Source organism: Bos indicus x Bos taurus, chromosome 7 (genome assembly GCF_003369695.1).
Source record: "Bos indicus x Bos taurus breed Angus x Brahman F1 hybrid chromosome 7, Bos_hybrid_MaternalHap_v2.0, whole genome shotgun sequence".
Lineage (NCBI taxonomy): Eukaryota > Metazoa > Chordata > Mammalia > Artiodactyla > Bovidae > Bos > Bos indicus x Bos taurus.
The window spans coordinates 85,105,920-85,123,233 of record NC_040082.1 but is presented as its reverse complement, the minus strand read 5'-3'; the positions used below and the strand labels follow the sequence as shown (position 1 = coordinate 85,123,233).

Here is a 17,314-nt window from a genome sequence, read left to right as displayed (position 1 = left end):
TTCAGGACATTCCCATGCTCTCCTCTTCCTGTCTTCATCCAGCCACTCATGGAGCATTAATGGAGCATTAAAACACTTGCCTAATGCTTTGCCGAGAGAGAATTCAGTTGTGGGTATAGAGATAAATCAGCTCCTAAATGAAACTGACTCTGTATGGGAGAGACTTCGCATCTGAAGGCTACTGATTTTGAGGATCTGTGGTATGTGCTGTGTCAGTGAGCCTAACATTCTTTGCTGTGATGACCCTCATACCTTCGAGGTCACAGCCGCAGGAGGCTTTGACTCTCCCTTCATCAAAATGTCTCAGCAGCTTTTCTGAGCAGCAGGAATAGGCTAGGTGGTGGAGGTAATACAGGAGAAGAACGGCTGGAGGAAGGAGAAAGAGAATTATTAAGGGGAACAAAGATTGATGATGGGGCAGGTCAGATACCAGCCGGGAAGGAATGTGTATGGAACCCCTGGGGCTTGGCCAAGTCGTTAGACCGTGGAGTCTCCAGCTCAGCCAATTTCACTTTCTCTGTCTCCTGTGAAGGTCCTTTACATAGTGGGCTGTGTTTTCTGAGGGTACACAGGACCTCTGGGTTTCCTTAACTCTCCTCGCTTCCTAGGATCAAGACTGTCTTCTCATGGTGAATTCTGAATATAAGCCCTCTGCCTTGAATGGAAAAGATGACCCATACTGATAAAGAGTTGAACAATTAAGATTATGGAAATTAAAATAGCTTCATTTATGTGCACTTTATCATAAGAATACTTAAGAGACTCATTCACTTGTCTACAATGGTTACTTTTGTTGCATATCTGCAATTAGGCATTATATATATCACGCATTTTTATATCTTAGTTTTTCAGCTTTATTGTTTTTAACTATAGCTTCCTTGGTTCTGTAGTCAGTGGTTTATTACCTTATTGTTCACACGCTTCCCTGTTGTGCTTTCCACAGCAATTTGTAGAAATAGTTGCGGAGATGGATTTTGTTCCCGTCCTAACATGTGTACTTGTTCCAGCGGCCAAATATCACCAACCTGTGGATCAAAATCAAGTACGTTTTTCATATGTGACTTTATTAACTGCATTATCTGTACGTTATCTATTGAATAAATGGTAAATGTCCTTTTCAATGAGGCTGTGGACCCATGATTATTTTCTGTGCTAACTAGGTCAGTACTAATCTTTGGAGTAAAAATCTTTGGTGGCTTAGCTGTTACCACCAACAACTAGGGGCTATTGGAGTGGTGATGAAGAAAAACAATTTCGTACCGGTCCAGAAGATATGCGTTTACTGAGTAAAAGAGCCTGGATTTAGTGAGAAGTAATTCTTTGTAATAGCTGGAATGTACTGTGTTTTTACCAGTACTTATTATAGGTACTAAGTGTTTGACTATATCATTGTATTTAATTAAGCCTCACATGAATACAATGAGATACTATTATTACCCTATTGTCAGAGAAGGAGATTGAGGCACACATAGTTTAACTCACCCAAAGTAAGACAGATTTGAATCCAGGGATTCTGATGCCCAAGTCTGTAGACTCAAATCCTCAGCTTTATTTATTGCCTTTGCTTAACTCCTGTGTCTCATAAACTATTTCATGGGTTAACTAAAGGGGAAGGAGAAGAGCACTGAGATGATAACAGATACTCATTGTGTACTGAGCAGGTGTTCTACATACATTAACTTATTTTGCTTTACACAGACAACTGCTCTGTAAGATCTCTGTAACAGTGGACTAAAATCTTGCTTTACATGACCTAAGGAGGAATTGTTGGGTCTTTAAGGTCCAAGATTAATCTTTTAGGACAGTATTTAAGGTAATGTTTTATAGCCAAGTAGAAGCAGTTATTATTTATGTAATTGCTCAGTAATTAATACATCTTTATCTGCCTCAAATTAATATGAAGTTGTTACATTTTTAACAGTTCTTTCTATAAATTTTTCCTAAGTAATAGATAATCTGTCTGATTGAGGAATATAAGATTGAAGATTCATACAACAGATGTCATTGTCTCATGATGAAACTTCTGATTAACACTCTAGTTTCATTTTCTTTTAAAATATCATGTAATTGTCTAAACCTTTCAAAACCCAGAATTATGGGTTTTGAAGGGGATTATGTAGAATTCCTCAAGACTTTCTTGACCACCCTGAATACCATTTCCTCCACTACTTTCCTGTCCTTCCCTCTGACTGCCTAGAAGATACCATTCCCCATATCTTCATTATTCTCTTCTCTTAGTTTTCTCAAATACACCCTCAGCAAAACGCCCAATCCTGGAGAAACGTTTTTACAATTCAGTTTTTTAATTCCTCCAGAGGGACAGCTGAAGAATCATTGGTTGACCTTCAGTTTGCGGTATACAATTTAATAGGAGAATCCCTGAGTCATTTGGCATTGAGTAATACTGACTGCTTTTCCATCAGAAACTTTTTTCTCCTCTCTAGTCCTTATGGTGCTCCAACTTCGCAAAGCATTTAGCACCATTAATCACTATCTTCTTGAAATGCTCTCTTTTCTTGATCATTCTTAGTGTCCTTTCTGTATCCCCTTTATTAGCTTTATATTCACAGTTAAGTATTCCCAAAAGTTCTGTCCTTCCTAGGTGAACTCATTTACATATATGTCTTCGACTACTACTAAGATGGGCCTTCCCAGTGGTTCAGTGGTAATCCACCTGCCCATGCAGGAGATGCAAGAGACAGGTTCGCTTCTTGGGTGAGGAAGATACCTGGAGAAGGAAATGGCAACCCACTCCATTATTCTTGCCTGGAGAATCCTCATGGACAGAGGAGCCTGGCAGGTCCTCTGTCCACGGGGTCACAAAGAGTCGTACACGACTGAGTGACTGGGCAAGCACTAACCAGTATGTTGCTAACTCATAACGATTATCTCTAGAGTAGATGCGTCCACTGGGCTTCATATTCACGTGTCCCATTTCCTACTGGACATCTCCACTTGAATGAGTAGTAGGCATCCAAAACTGTGGCCTGAGACTCTTCATCCGTGGCTGACAACAGTCTGTTTCTTCCACAGTTGCCATGGTCCCAGCAAATAGCACTGAACTCAATGCCTTGCTATCATGATGGGCTTGGTATTCACTGTCATGGAGCTTACATTCCTGTAGAGAGACGGACAAAACACAAGTGAAGAAACCCCACAGTGTCATTAGAGATTGTGGTTAGTTCTTGGAAGGAAACTTGGCTGTGAAGAACAGCCTGGAACCAAGGAAGAATATAGACACAAGAGATAGACAAGATCGTGCTGATGTGACATGACATTGAAGCTGAGTTCAGAAGGACTAGGATGAACCAGGGAGGGATCCTCACAGGGAGAGGAAGGAGCATATCAAAACATCTTTCCTCCACTTGAGAAACCAAAAGTTTCATGTGATGACAAAGAGGCAGGTTGGGAAAAGAAGATCTTAGAGAAGCAGGCAAATCCAGATAGATAATACATGGCCACCTCAGTCATGGAAGGATTTGCGTTCTATCCCAAATGTGACATTAAAAGGGTTTAAATAAGACAGGGAAGCAGTGCTATTTGTATTATTACAAGATGACTGTAGTTGCTTTGCTGAGAAGGAATTTGAAAAGGGCAAGAGTAGAAGCTAGGGAACTCATCAGGAGGCGACTGGAACAATCCAAGTAAGAGATGAGGGTAGCTGAACCACACAATATCAGTGGTGACAGAAAGGAGAAGGATTTGACATATATTTTCCAGTGGAACCTACAGACCTTGTTAAAAGACTTGATTTGAGAGAAAGAGAAGCAACTGCTTAAGCACTGGATGGATGGCAGTGCCCAGCACTCAGCCACGGCATTCTGAATGGATACTTGAGTGCCTCCTGCATCCTAGAACTTACACTTCCAGTCACCTTAGATTTCCTTCCTTTAACATTAAAAGTGTAACAGATTTTAAATACATACTAAATAACATGTTGTCACAGATATGCTCATCTGTGTACTTACAAATAAATAAATGCATGCTTGGGTCATAACATTTACTTCTGTAGAGTACACTTGTCATTAATTGGGCATTTATTATAGTTTTATAACTCTCACAGATACTATAGTTTTGGTGATTGATAATTTTATGTGTTTTGTTCTTTGCAGTTCAGCAGTGCAGTGTTAGGTGCATGAATGGTGGGACCTGTGCGGATGACCATTGCCAGTGCCAGAAGGGATATATTGGAACTTACTGTGGACAACGTAAGCAACATTAGAATAAACTCAATTTATTTGAATAATTTGATTGAGTGGGTATTTCATACCGAGTCATAATTAAGGTCTTGTAAAGTGTGTGATCCTTTAAAAAATAGTTTTATGTAGAAAAGACATACCTTATAGCTAAATAGATAATTTTTTCCAGCTCCTAAAAAATTTTTGTTTTAGAGTATTGATGTTATTGAGTACCACTAGGGCTTTATCAAATTTGACATATATTACAATTAAATATTTAGCTGATTTTCATTTATCTAGTTCCATAAAACATGGATGCCTTTCTGAAAAAATGGTAGTGTTTGCTGTGATCTCTCTTTGTCTCTTTAGGATATCCCAAATTTAACCCTGGAGAGCCAAGCTTATAAATTGTCCTTTGCTCAATTATATTTTATTACTCAAATCTATTGTAATACTACAGTAAAGGGCTATGAAATGATTTTTTGATGAATAGGGGAGTTCAGAGACAAAGGTGTCAGTCAGGCCTTATAAACCAAGGAAAGAAATTTGGACAATACTCTAAATATTATGTGATGCTATTGGTACAGTTTAAGCAGTAGAGTGAGACGACCTGATTAACATTTAAAAAGAACCACTTTGGCTGCTGTATTGAAACTGGATTGTAGAAAGGGAAAGAAAAAAAATAAAAAGGGCCAGTTAGAAGGCTAGACCAGTGATTCTGGTAGATGCTGCTGCTGCTGCTGCTAAGTCACTTCAGTCGTGTCTGACTCTGTGCGACCCCATAGACGGCAGCCCACCAGGCTCCGCCGTCCCTGGGATTCTCCAGACAAGAACACTGGAGTGGGTTGCCATTTCCTTCTCCAATGCATGAAAGTGAAAAGTGAAAGTGATGTCACTCATTCATGTCCTACTCTTATTGACCCCATGGACTGCAGCCCACCAGGCTTCTCTGTCCATGGGATTCTCCAGGCAAGAACACTGGAGTGGGGTGCAATTTCCTTCTCCATCTAGTATATGACGCTGTAGTAACTCAGGATGTGATTTTTGCTTAGACTGAGCTTTCACTGAAGGTGGAATATATGGAAGGAGGTGTGTACTGATGGAATGGGTGTGATGCATGAGACTAAAAGGAAAACCAGAGATCCATAATGACGACTGGAAGACTTGAGTTGAGCTCTGGGCTGAATGGTGATGCCATTTTCTGATACCCAAAAGACTGAGTGGGGATTAGGTGGGATGGGGGTCGGGTGGGGCTCAGAGCGTGGGATGTCAAGAGTTTTTGTTTTGGATTTGATGAAGAAGTCTGTTAGACTTCTAAGTGAAAAGATCTATGAGCTCAGCCCTTAGGAGAGAGGTCAGAGATAGACATATGAGTTTGGGAGCATATAGATTGAATTTTGATACGGCTAACATTTTCATTGTGGGCCTGGACAAAGAACACTAGGAAGTTGGTGCAGGTAGAGAAGAGAAGTGGGCTGAAGCTGGAACCCTGATTGTTGCCCAGCATTTTGAGGTGGAGACGAGGAAGGAGAAACCAGCAAAGAGTGAGAAAGAGTAGGTAGTGAGACAGGAGGAAAACTGGGAGAGCATGATACCCTGGAAGACAAAGGAAAAAGGTAGCACCAGGAGTAGAGATTTATATTGTCTTGTGTGGAAACAACAGACTTTTCTTTCTTTTTTAAACATTTTGACCCAGATTCTGGGAAAGATTGAGAGTAGGAGGAGAAAGGAGCAATAGGAATGGATGGTTGGATGGCATCACTGACTCAGTGGACATTAATTTGAGCAAACTCCAGGAGATGGTGAAGGATAGGGGAGCCTGGTGTGCCACAGTTTATGGGGTCGCAAAGAGTTGAACATGACTGAAAGACTGAACCACAAATCTGGTTTAGCATCTTTTTTATATCCGATATGTTTGTGTAGTAGGAAGTACTGATAATTTCAGATTTGACTTAGGCCACACTGTCTGCACCTATGTTGAGTGGTACAGGAGTCTGTCTGATAAAAACAGACACTTGTCATATTTCTGAGCACAGAGTAGGTGCTCAGCAAATATTTACTGAATAGAAATACTCAAACTTCAGCAGTCATGATCAGGGTTCTATTACCGAGCGCAGAGTGGGTACTCATTAAATATTCATTGAATAAAAATATTCAAGTTTCAGCAGTCATGATCAGGGTTCTGTTTCACAGTCTGACCATCTTGAAATAGGGCTTGCTTCTCCCTTTTCCTCAGATCATGGTAGGCAGTTCATACTTCTTTCCATAGTCTTTTTTTTCTCCCCTGCCTTTTGCTTTGTCCCACACTAGGTGTAAGTACTTTTCTCTCTTCCTGTGTGGTCAGCATTCTTTCCATGGTGGAAATTTAGGCTTATACAAGTTTATTTTCAACTCCAGTTGAGAGGTACATTTGTTTCTGTCTTGTTTTGTTACCAAAACATTACTTTATAAAGTAACTTTCATCATAATTCATTCAAAAGAAGGAAATTGCTTCTTTTATCCCCTTTTGGTCCACTTTTATCTGTATTGTCTGCTTCTCTTCTTTGGCTGTTGCTCTTCAGTGTAAACTTTGGTTGCTATAGAGCCCGTCATGTTTTCCATACAGATCCTTTTCAGTATAAAAAGGAAGGGGAATTAAGATTGTAGAACACCTTAATGCATAGCCACTGTGCATTTTGGTTTTTTACACCATTTTATTTTATCTTCAAACTATTAGCTCTACTTTACAGGCAGGGAAGCTGAGAATTGAAAGATGATGTGATTGAGATGTGGTAAACACAGCAGAACTCCTTTATCTGTTCATTCACTGTGTTGTTCCACCTCCCAAAAAAAGTGGGAAGAAGGCTGCAAGATTTTGACACATTGCAGGAGATTTTGAGAATCTGCAGTATATCAAGTACTATTGCAAATGAAGGAATACAAAGACACCCTCCCTGCAGTCACTCTGCTGGAAGCACGCTCTCTCATGTGAGAGCAGGAATAGAAGCAGTGGCTGTATTGGCTTGTCTGCTTGTTCAGAGAAGCTCTTGGTATTTTCTTCAATTACTGAAGATGCCAAGGACCTTTTGTTTAAAGGTTATACCTGCTGATATTTGCTGTGTTAAAAATTAAAATTGAGAAATTTAAAAAAATTATTTCAAGTAACAAAAAGCCGTGTTACCTGTTAACATAATTTTTATGAATAATAACTATGTTTTCCACACCAATAGAAAAAATTCGTGAGAAGAGAGGCATTGTTAGTCTGACCTGTGTAGGTGAGCCTGGTATTTACCTGTACTGAGCGAGCTCTCTGAGGACATGCTCCAGGCTTATCCAGCCCTCTTCTCCACCTGGAGAAGCATTTGGAAGCTCTGTCTTGGAAAACCCTGAGAGAAGCCCTCCTTTGCCTCCCCAGGGATAGATCCTGACGGTCAGTCATGGATGTGTTTTCCCATTCATGTCTTAAGGGCTAGCATTTGTTTAACGAGGGAGCATGTCTGGGACAGTGACATTTATTTACATCTCTTACACCTTGATAGTATTTAAAGAAAATTCCTTTCCTTTTGATTAATTACATTAGGTAAGTGTTACTTATTTGCAGTATATCTTTAGAAATCAAAATATTCAAATACTTACAGTTGTTTCTGTGAACTTGTACCCTGTGGAGAGTTTTCTCCCTCTCTCTGTTCTCTAGTCTGCAATCTTCTTTCATATTTTAATCACCTTTTACCTATGAAAATAGATTGTAGCGTTCATAGAACTGAAATAGAGGATTAAATCATTGTATTCTAACTGTGTGATCAGAGTCAGCCAATTCTTGTGATTCTGATTTATAGGAAAAAAAAAAAAAAACTTACCGAATGATTGCATAACAAGGTGATTTATGTGAATTGTGGAGGTTTTAGTCTCAATATACAATGAAATATATGGATTTAAATGCATGATGCGACATGTTTTGGAGGTACGATCCTCTTGACTACATATCTACACTCCTACATTATACTTGGACTTTTACTGTATAATGAGCTGCTTGCTGTGTTTGTGTGCAGCTGTCTGTGAAAATGGATGTCAGAATGGTGGACGTTGCATCGGACCTAACCGCTGTGCCTGTGTTTATGGATTCACTGGCCCGCAGTGTGAAAGAGGTAAGAAGAGAAAAAAGAACCTCCCTTTGGAGCAGTCTGCTGCTGCTGCTGCTAAGTCGCATCAGTTGTGTCTATCTTATTGTAAATATGTGTAATATTTTTATTACCCAATGAAAATTCTTCTAATGAAACAATATTTTCATTCTTTGATTATGTTGTAACTTGCATAGTCAGATTTTGTGATGTAGCTAATAGCAGCTGAAGTAGCTCAGTTTTTTCCACCAGAGCAACCTCAGTTTAGAAGGCCAACTCTGGTGCTATGGCTGTGGGGTAATTCTGAGTGAGTGACTGGATGGCAAATTCTACTAATTTGGAGTTAATTCAAATTAGGAGTCACTGTTGGGAGCACTGCCTCTGTTAAAAAAAGATGTAAAGATGTAATATGTTCTTGGTTGCAAGACCAGCGAAAACCTGAAGTAAATGAACCTAACCAACAAGGAAATGTATTACTTTGCATAACAAAGTGTGCGGAGTCAGTGGGCTTCAGGTAGGACGTGATCAAGGCTTTCATTCAGTTGTTCTACTTCTCCTGGCCCTGCTTTCCTTTGTGTGTTGGTTTTGCCCCACCCACCAGTTCTGTATGGTTGTAAAATGACTGTCAGCTGTAACTAATGCAACGTGCTTTCTTGTTCACATCTAGAGAGAGAAAACCTCTCCTCTAACTATGGGCCAGTAATAGCCTTCAGAGTTATTTCATAATGCGGATCAGCTTAATCTTGAGTTTTTGAACCAATCCCTGATAAGAGGAATGGTATTAATATGTTCCATGTAAACTTATCAGGACATATGTTTGGAGCAGGAGATGATGAAAGCTTCCCAGAGTCACCTGAAAGGGGGAGTTTAGTCTCAACCCAGTGGAAGTTGTGGTGGGCAGGAGAAAAGGGGTAGAGGAATGGGCGCTGGGTGGGTTTCCATCTTTGTCTACCTTATTTGTGTACACTGTTGGTCAAGCCCATTTGAAACCAGTTTATCATAATTTAAATAGCAGCAAAGCTTGTGACCTGTAGAGCACTGAAAATCCCCAGTGTTGATGCAATAAGTGAACTATTAGTAATGTTCATGTATTGCAAAAGGGCATATCAAAGAAGATGAATTTTATAAAATGTGATAAACAACTATTTACCACTGAACCATAAAAGTAAAATAAGCTTAAACTAAAATCAGCATTACATAATCTTTCATAATTACATATATGTTCAATTTACTTTTCCAGGATTTGTCATAGCATCTAAAGTTGTATAGTGCTTTCTCTGTTGTGAAACTTTGAGTATATGAAGTTATGTCATTGAAATGTTACAGATAAATAGTGGTGATGGTTTATGTATGTACAGAGGCTTTGAATTGCAAAGAAACCTTATGTTTTTCAAATTATATCCATTACACTGACAAAACTTAATCCCGGCATTCAGGTTAAAGCTCAAGAAGCAGCTGAGAAATTAGAATTATATGGTAAAGTTTGAAATGTAAGATGTATGCAGCCTTTTAACATACACTTGTATGTATATGTACATTAAGATATTTATATTATTTCTGGGGTAATTGAGATTTCTTGGGACCGAAGTACATTCCACAGATGACAGAGTTTATAGTTATACTTAGGAGAAATTTAAATGTCTTCACCAGATGCTTTTATTTGGGGAAGAAAAATTAATTATGAAATGTTAGCATAAAGTGATAAGTTGTTGAGAATGGAATAAAACAAATTTCTGAGATGATGTTTATTTAAACACCATAGAATGGAAAAATAGTAAAATTTAAAATTTAAAACATAGTTATAATTGGTGGAGATCATGTTCGTTTTTCTGGAGATCATGTAAACTTTTCAGTACTTTCATCCTAAAGCAGATTTCAAATTCAATTCCTAATTGACAAAGGAATTGGGTCGTTTTTTTGACAAAGAGGCTTCCAGGCATTACATCATTATTCTGTCTGCAACAGTTATTCATTCATTGGGTTTGTTTGTCCTTACTAAATTTATGGAAACTTAATAAAGACATTAAAATATATTTTACATGTACAGTAGCGTGTTTTCGGAAGAACTCCAAAATTAAGTAACGAACTGGCCTGAAATATTTCTTTTTTAACGTGGGTTTGCTTCTTAAAAATCTTTTTACGTATTCACCTTCAGATGAAAATTCTAAAACTTCATTTCTTCCAGAGAAGGAATTAGCAATTTCCAACCTGAGATTGCAACTGTGAACTTTAATGTTCTTAAAATATATTTTTAATTGAATATTTAATGTGTGATAGCTAATTCCACTGAGAGTGGAGTTCATAGTTTTTCTCAAGAAACACTGAATAGCTACAAAAAGAAGAACTTAGCTATGTTGAGGTTAGTGAATAGCCCTGTGTGCCCAGTTCGCATTTAAGATTCATATTGTCTTTTTCAATTTGCGTGCGTGTGAAGTTGCTTCAGTCGTGTCCGACTCTTTGTGACCCTATGGACTGCAGCCTGCCAGGCTCCTCTGTCCATGAGATTCTCCAGGCAAGAATACTGGAGTGGGTCGCCATGCCCTTCTTCAGGGGATCTTCCCAGCCCAGGGATCAAATCAGCGTCTCTAATGTCTCCTGCATTGGTAGGTGGGTTCTTTACCACTAGCGCCACCTGGGAAGCCCTATTTTTCAATTACTAAATTTAAAAACATATGTTCTTTGTTCTCCTAAAAAAAAGACTTTTTGTAAAATTAGAGATACTTGTCTTCTTAGTGCAGAACACATAATTTCCCTTTAAATTGGTCTCTTGGGATCCAGTAGTATGATAAACCTGACAATTTTTCCAGTTATCTGGGCTTCTGGCAGACTGGTTTCCTGCCTGGAGATAGAGACTGGGTGGTGTTAATGACTGGCATGATTGTAGTGTTTAACCTGAATCTTGGTGCTGTGTAAGCTGAACCTCTTTGGAGTTTTCTCCTCACTCTTGCTGATACGTACAATGACCTTTTATACTTAGCATTAAAGAAAGAGTTCTTGTGGTCTCAAGCTGATTATAAAATGCAGATTATAAAATGGCTTAGCTGTGTCCAAGGCACATGAAGATACTTAATTCTTTTTGCTTCTCTCTTCAAACAGATGGCATTTGAAAAAAGATAAATATTGTACTTAATGTACACCTGAGAACATGTAGAAATTGAATCATTATTATATATCAAGACTCAGTGTTTTTTCTCTTAATGCTTAAAATGTATTTTATTATTTGTTGGTAGAAACTTGGAGGGGGCAGGCAGGCAAGAAACAAATATACCTGAATGATTTCTAGACTAGAAACAGTGATTACTTGATAATAAATGTGGCCTGCTCAAGGTCCCTGTTTCAGCTTCTTTACCTTGAATGATTGTTGAAATCATGTTTTGTAATTGAATTTTCCTTGAAGTTTATATAAGGACCATCTGTTAGAAATATATCAGAGACCCTTTCAAATTATGGGTCTCTGATATATTATAAATTACTGCTACAAATTGTTTTTTTAGCATGTAAATATGAACTCCTTTTGAAAAGTGTGTAAATTTGGTAACATTTCAAATATCCTTATGCTTAGTGACATTTCCTTTAAAATGTACGTCTTTCAGTAAGTGATGCCTTAAAGAGAAGGATTGGAAATTTACTTTTTAACCTTTTGACATTTTAAAGAAAAATTCCTTTTGTTAATCTTAATCTGCATTGGAAGAAAAAGTGAGATCAAGTTGCAAATGTTTAAGTTTACAAAATCTAAACTTTCACATCTTTATGGAAAATGTAAAATAGATGGATTTTACCTTCAGGGTAACTGTCATAAAATCATCCAGTTAACGCATGAATTTAGTGTCTAAAAGCATGTCCAGGAGGAGTCAACTCCACTTCTTCTCTAATGCTTCTGGTTACAGGGTGCTCACTCCCCCCCTCCATCATGAAACAGTACTTCATTGTCAGGGTCCTGATTGTTCATTATTATGCTCCTGTTAAAGTGGACATTTGACAGACATACAGTGCATCTCTTACTGCCTCATTCAGGAGGAATGTGATGATGGTGACTTCCCTAAAGGCATCAATTATAATTTAATGCCCAGTATTGTGTGATGACACCTTGAGGTCTATTATAACCTCTTGAATTATTCTGTATATTTTTGGTCATCCACCCATATTTCAGTTGGTAAAGTAATTGTGACTGTTATTAAACCCACTCAGACCTTATCCACATTCTCCAAGAACAGCAGTGGAGATTTCAAATTAGGGTTTTCCAGAATTCTAGGGATTCTGTAGAGCAGACTCAAATTTGTTCAGAAATAATTTATCAATGTTTATTCCATGGTCTTGGAATTTAAGTATAGTGAAAAAGGTGGAATTCTCTTTGGAATTAAATATGCAGTGGACTTGATGTTTTAAAGAAACATATAGGCGGTATTTTTAGAAAAAATTCCTCCCATGGTTTCGTTCTTATCTAAAGGTGACGTGTGTTTATTATAAGATAATTTAGAAAATAAAACAAGGAGAAATAAGAAACGCAGTTATTCATGATTTCTCCCAGAATTAGTTACTTTTAAGATTCGGGTTATACTTTGAGTCCTTTATTCTACTTCACATATATTGCATACAAAGAGTGGGAGCTTTCCATTCTTACTGGAATCGACTATAAGAATATTTCATGTTCTATAACATGAAATGTGCTTATATCCTGCTTCTCCTTTCAGGTCACGAACTGCATTATATTATATATGAATTGTAATAGTTACACTGCATGTTGCAATAATGAGGCTAGGTTTCTACATTCTAAACAAGCATATGGCATTTGTAAAGTTATTTTCTCTATCTCATTGGAGAAGGAAATGGCAACCCATTCCAGTGTTCTTGCCTGGAGAATCTCAGATGAGGATATTTTGCCTACTTCAAACTTCTGGTAGCATTGGGATATTAGAATGGAAGGAGGATCTCAAACAATTTGATTTCAGACCTTAAACTCAGTTGTGGTGATATATCTTCTTACTTTAGTTATATTTCTTATTAATTAATGTTTAACATTTAAGGTCATTTTCAGGCTTTCTTTTTATTTTGTTGGTTGGTTGGTTTGTATGTTAGCAAAGCTGCAATAAAAATCTATGTAGGTAAGTATTTTTGATTTTGGTCTTAGAATATATTCTAGAAATGTAATTGCTGGGTCATTGAATATTTATTCCTTATGTTTAAAAAGTCTTCCCCATTTCCAGATCTTACAGTATTTTCCTAGTGCTTTTGGAATTTTTCCCTCTTTTAACTACAAGTTAGAATATACAGGAAGGTAACTAAATTTATTTGTAAATGTTTAGCACATATTGAGTATTTATTAAATATTAGGCAAAGTACTTGAAGCTCAAGTTACAAATACAAATAATACATATTCCCTGTTATGAGGAGCAAATTATCTATTTAAAGAATAAGCCTAATCATTTATTTAAATATTAAAGTAAAATGTGACATAGAAAATACTATAATAGGAGTAAGAACAAATTTATGTGAGAGAGCTCAGAAATGGTTTCTGATTAAAGGAGAATTACAGAAGTCTTCTTGCAGTTAATCTGAATGAAAAAAACCCATTATAATGGGAATAAAACAGTATCAGACTAACGCTCATCTTGATATTATACTATATAGCATGATAGAATCGCATGCTAACTAACGTATTTAAACTCCATAATTAATACCAGTTATCACAGTTACTGAACTGATGTTGTTTTACAGAAATAAGAGGTCTCCCTCTTTCTTAGGCTCAGAGGATTTAGTGAGAATGAAATTGCAAGGAATAGAGGGAGAACATTACCAACTGCAGATGTCAAACTCACATGCTGCTGTACTCACACACTCACACTCACACACACACACACACACACACACACACAGTTCTGCACTCCTGAACGTTTTATAACCTTGCACTCACTAAGCTAAACGTAACCTTACATGGGCATCAGAGAAATACCAGAAGATCTGTGGGAACTTTAACTTTTTGGCAGTAGCTCAGATGACACCCTTATCTTGAATGCCACTAAGAACACAAGAGAAGGAAAATGAGGAAGGGAAAAAAAAAGTAGGCAGTAGAAAGTGGAAGGAAAAGAAAAGACGAATAGGACGAAGAATGATAGCACAGGGAACTGGAAAGCTAAAACTCAGAGTGGAGGCGCCAGGCTATATAAAGAATGGCTCTAAGTTTGGGAGAAGATCAGCTCATTGACTGGTCTGATTTGGGAGAGGCCAGGCCTTCCACTTCTCACTATCCAGTTTAAGCCTGTGCTCTTTCAATCTATGCAGTTGGAGTGACAGTGTTGGCAGCCTGTTAGACCTTGATGCTTTATTTATAAAAGTCCTTTGAGTTAAACCAGTGAGTATTTTCATTTATTCCATCTCTAAGTGCTCTTGTATATTTATCGCTTTATTTACCTAGAGGCAGAGGAACCTGCAATACAAAATAAAAATATTCAAGTATTTTATATTTGTGTAACTTCATAAATGTTTTCCTATTTCACCATCAAGACCAGAGACATTATAGTTCTAGTAAGAAAACTAGATGAAGCTGCCACACACACAGACAGACACGCATATGAGTGACATATAACGAAAGGCTGAACGCATAGGAGTCAGCCAAAAGCAAGAAATAAGAAAATGTGCATGTGTGGGGAGAGGGGTTTATGTTATATCATCATATATTTTTAAAAATTCCAAATACTAAAAGTTCTTAAATAACACCTGTTTCCAAAGGTTTCAAATAAAAGATTGTGGATCTGCAGCTACCTCATAGAGTTGTTGGGAAGATTAAAAGCAATACTGTGTTAAGCTCCTAATACCTAATAGGCAGAGTGTGTGACACATGGTAGACATCTATTGAGTGACATTTCCTGTATTTTAGGAACACAGTGTATAGCCAAAATAGAACCTTAATATTAAGACCTATGTAACCTTGGGAATGTGATCGCCCTCTCTGATCTGTGTTTCTGCATATATAATAAGTGTCTCCTCTTTCAACCTTGAATTATTTTTAAGACTAAATAGTATAATACCTGGTATCCAATAAATGATAATTATTGATGCTAATCTCTTTTAAATGAACCCCCTAGTTATAAAAAAGATAATTCAGTATTAAAAATGGAATTGCAAATATGGAATAAAGGAATTTAAGTCATACAAATAAAGTTTAATGCAGTTTTTATTGAAAGAGTAAGGACTCAGAATAAACAGCATATTTTAAGAGTGGCTCACATTCCTGGGATGAGAATTAAGTGAAAGATAAAGTGCCTAGCCAGTGTCTGGCATAGAGTAAGGGCTTAATAAATAATAAGCTATGATTATTAGAAATAAAGCCAAGATATGATATGCTCTCCTAGACAAAATAGTCTTTATGGATGAGGGAGATTGTTCCAGCATTACTAGGAATGTCTCAGATCAGAGTACATCAGTTGTGAAACAGTGTTAAGTTTCACTGTTTGAATTTTTGAGTGGATTTTTTTCTAATAATACGTATCAAATGAAAAATATCATATATCGTCATCACTGACTTGCATGCTGTGCTGTGCCTAGTCACTCAGTGGTGTCCAACTCTTTGCGACCCCATGGACTGTAGCCCGCCAGGCTCCTCTGTCCATGGGGATTCTCCAGGCAAGAATACTGGAATGGGTTGCCATGCCCTCCTCCAGGCCTTGCATGCTAGGCAGTTGAATTTTTAGACCCTGCTCATCTTGTTTTGAAGCATTGCAACTGTAAATATCCATGTTACTATTAGTAGTTACTGTTGTACTGGTCTCTTTAGTCTTAGTTTTGGCCTTCCCCTATGCACAAGGTCTTGTTCCACGCATTTCACAGTGTAACTAATATATAGTAGAGTTTATTTCACTCAAGGTACTTGTAATCAGTGGGCTTGTACATTGCTAAATCTAATAGGAATAGGTCGGAAGGGTCTTCAAACAGTCCAGATAACAGTTTCTCTGTGAAGCTTTCTTTGACCACCACCTGCCTCCCTGCCTTACCTTACTTTTCTTGGAATAGTTAGGCCGGCTCTTCTTTTGAGTAGACCTGCTGTATGTCCCATTCCTTTAGACTAGCTCCCTTCATCTTTGGGTTGTGCCTGCTTGCTTTCTTAGCTGTGAGCTTTTTGCGAGCAAAGCTTTTTATCTTAAGTTGCCTTTGCATTCCCTGTGCTCCACATAGTGCAGTGTATAAAAGGCAGACAGTATGTGTGACTCCATAACCACAGCGGTTCCACGTAGAAGAAATAGGATGAAAAAAGTACAGATGTAGTAGAGGGCTTTGAATGTTCATGGATGCTTATTTTTCAGTATGGCTATACGACCCTGGTGAAAGGGATGAGGAGAAGATGAGGCTGGAAAAAGAGGCTTGAACCTTAATGTATGAAGTCTGGAATGCCAAAGTCAAGAGGCTGCTCTCTATTCAGGGGAGAGGGATTGTGAAGGACTTCTAAATTTAAAAGAAGTGCTCTGTAAAGGTCAACCTGAAGTGGCAAACAAAAAGAAATGGAAGTTTGAGAGGCTGAAGGCAGAGACATCATTCAGTAGAGCTCATTGCTTGCATGTCAGTTGGATAATAGCTACGAATCTGTCGCCTTTGCATAGTCCATTCAGTCAGATTATGATTTATATCTGCATAAGTTAAATCACTGTTAGTTTGAAATGGAAAATTATGTAATATTGGTGATTGTGATAAGTTCTTTAGAGGAATTAATACTTACACCAGTGCAAAGATATTTTTAAACATCATATTACAAGAGAAAACTGAGGCACGAGGAGGTAAAACAATTTGCTGAAATTCACTCAGAAAATCAATGGAAGAAAGTCAGATTTGAACACAGTGGTATACCATCACAACTCACACACTTAATCACAACTTTATTTCATGTGAAACACAAAATTACAGAAGTAATGTGTTTCTACTCTTTAGAAATATATTGTATCAATTCATGGGAATGTTAGGTACACGATTCCAATTGAATGAAAGAGATGGCTTGTTATTTTATATTCTTTTGGCCCAGGGAAATCTTTCTGATATGTACATTTTTGATTA

General features: G+C 37.6%; 1 protein-coding gene across 1 annotated transcript in view; it reads left to right on the top strand.

Annotated features, from left to right (window-relative positions):
* The window catches only part of FBN2 (fibrillin 2), a 222,221-nt gene that overhangs the window by 5,885 nt on the left and 199,022 nt on the right, over window positions 1–17,314 (top strand). The window contains exons 3-5 of the mRNA XM_027547035.1: window positions 944–1,042; window positions 4,113–4,208; window positions 8,207–8,302. Of these exons, the coding sequence (XP_027402836.1) occupies window positions 944–1,042; window positions 4,113–4,208; window positions 8,207–8,302 (291 nt within the window). The remainder of the gene's footprint in view (window positions 1–943; window positions 1,043–4,112; window positions 4,209–8,206; window positions 8,303–17,314) is intronic.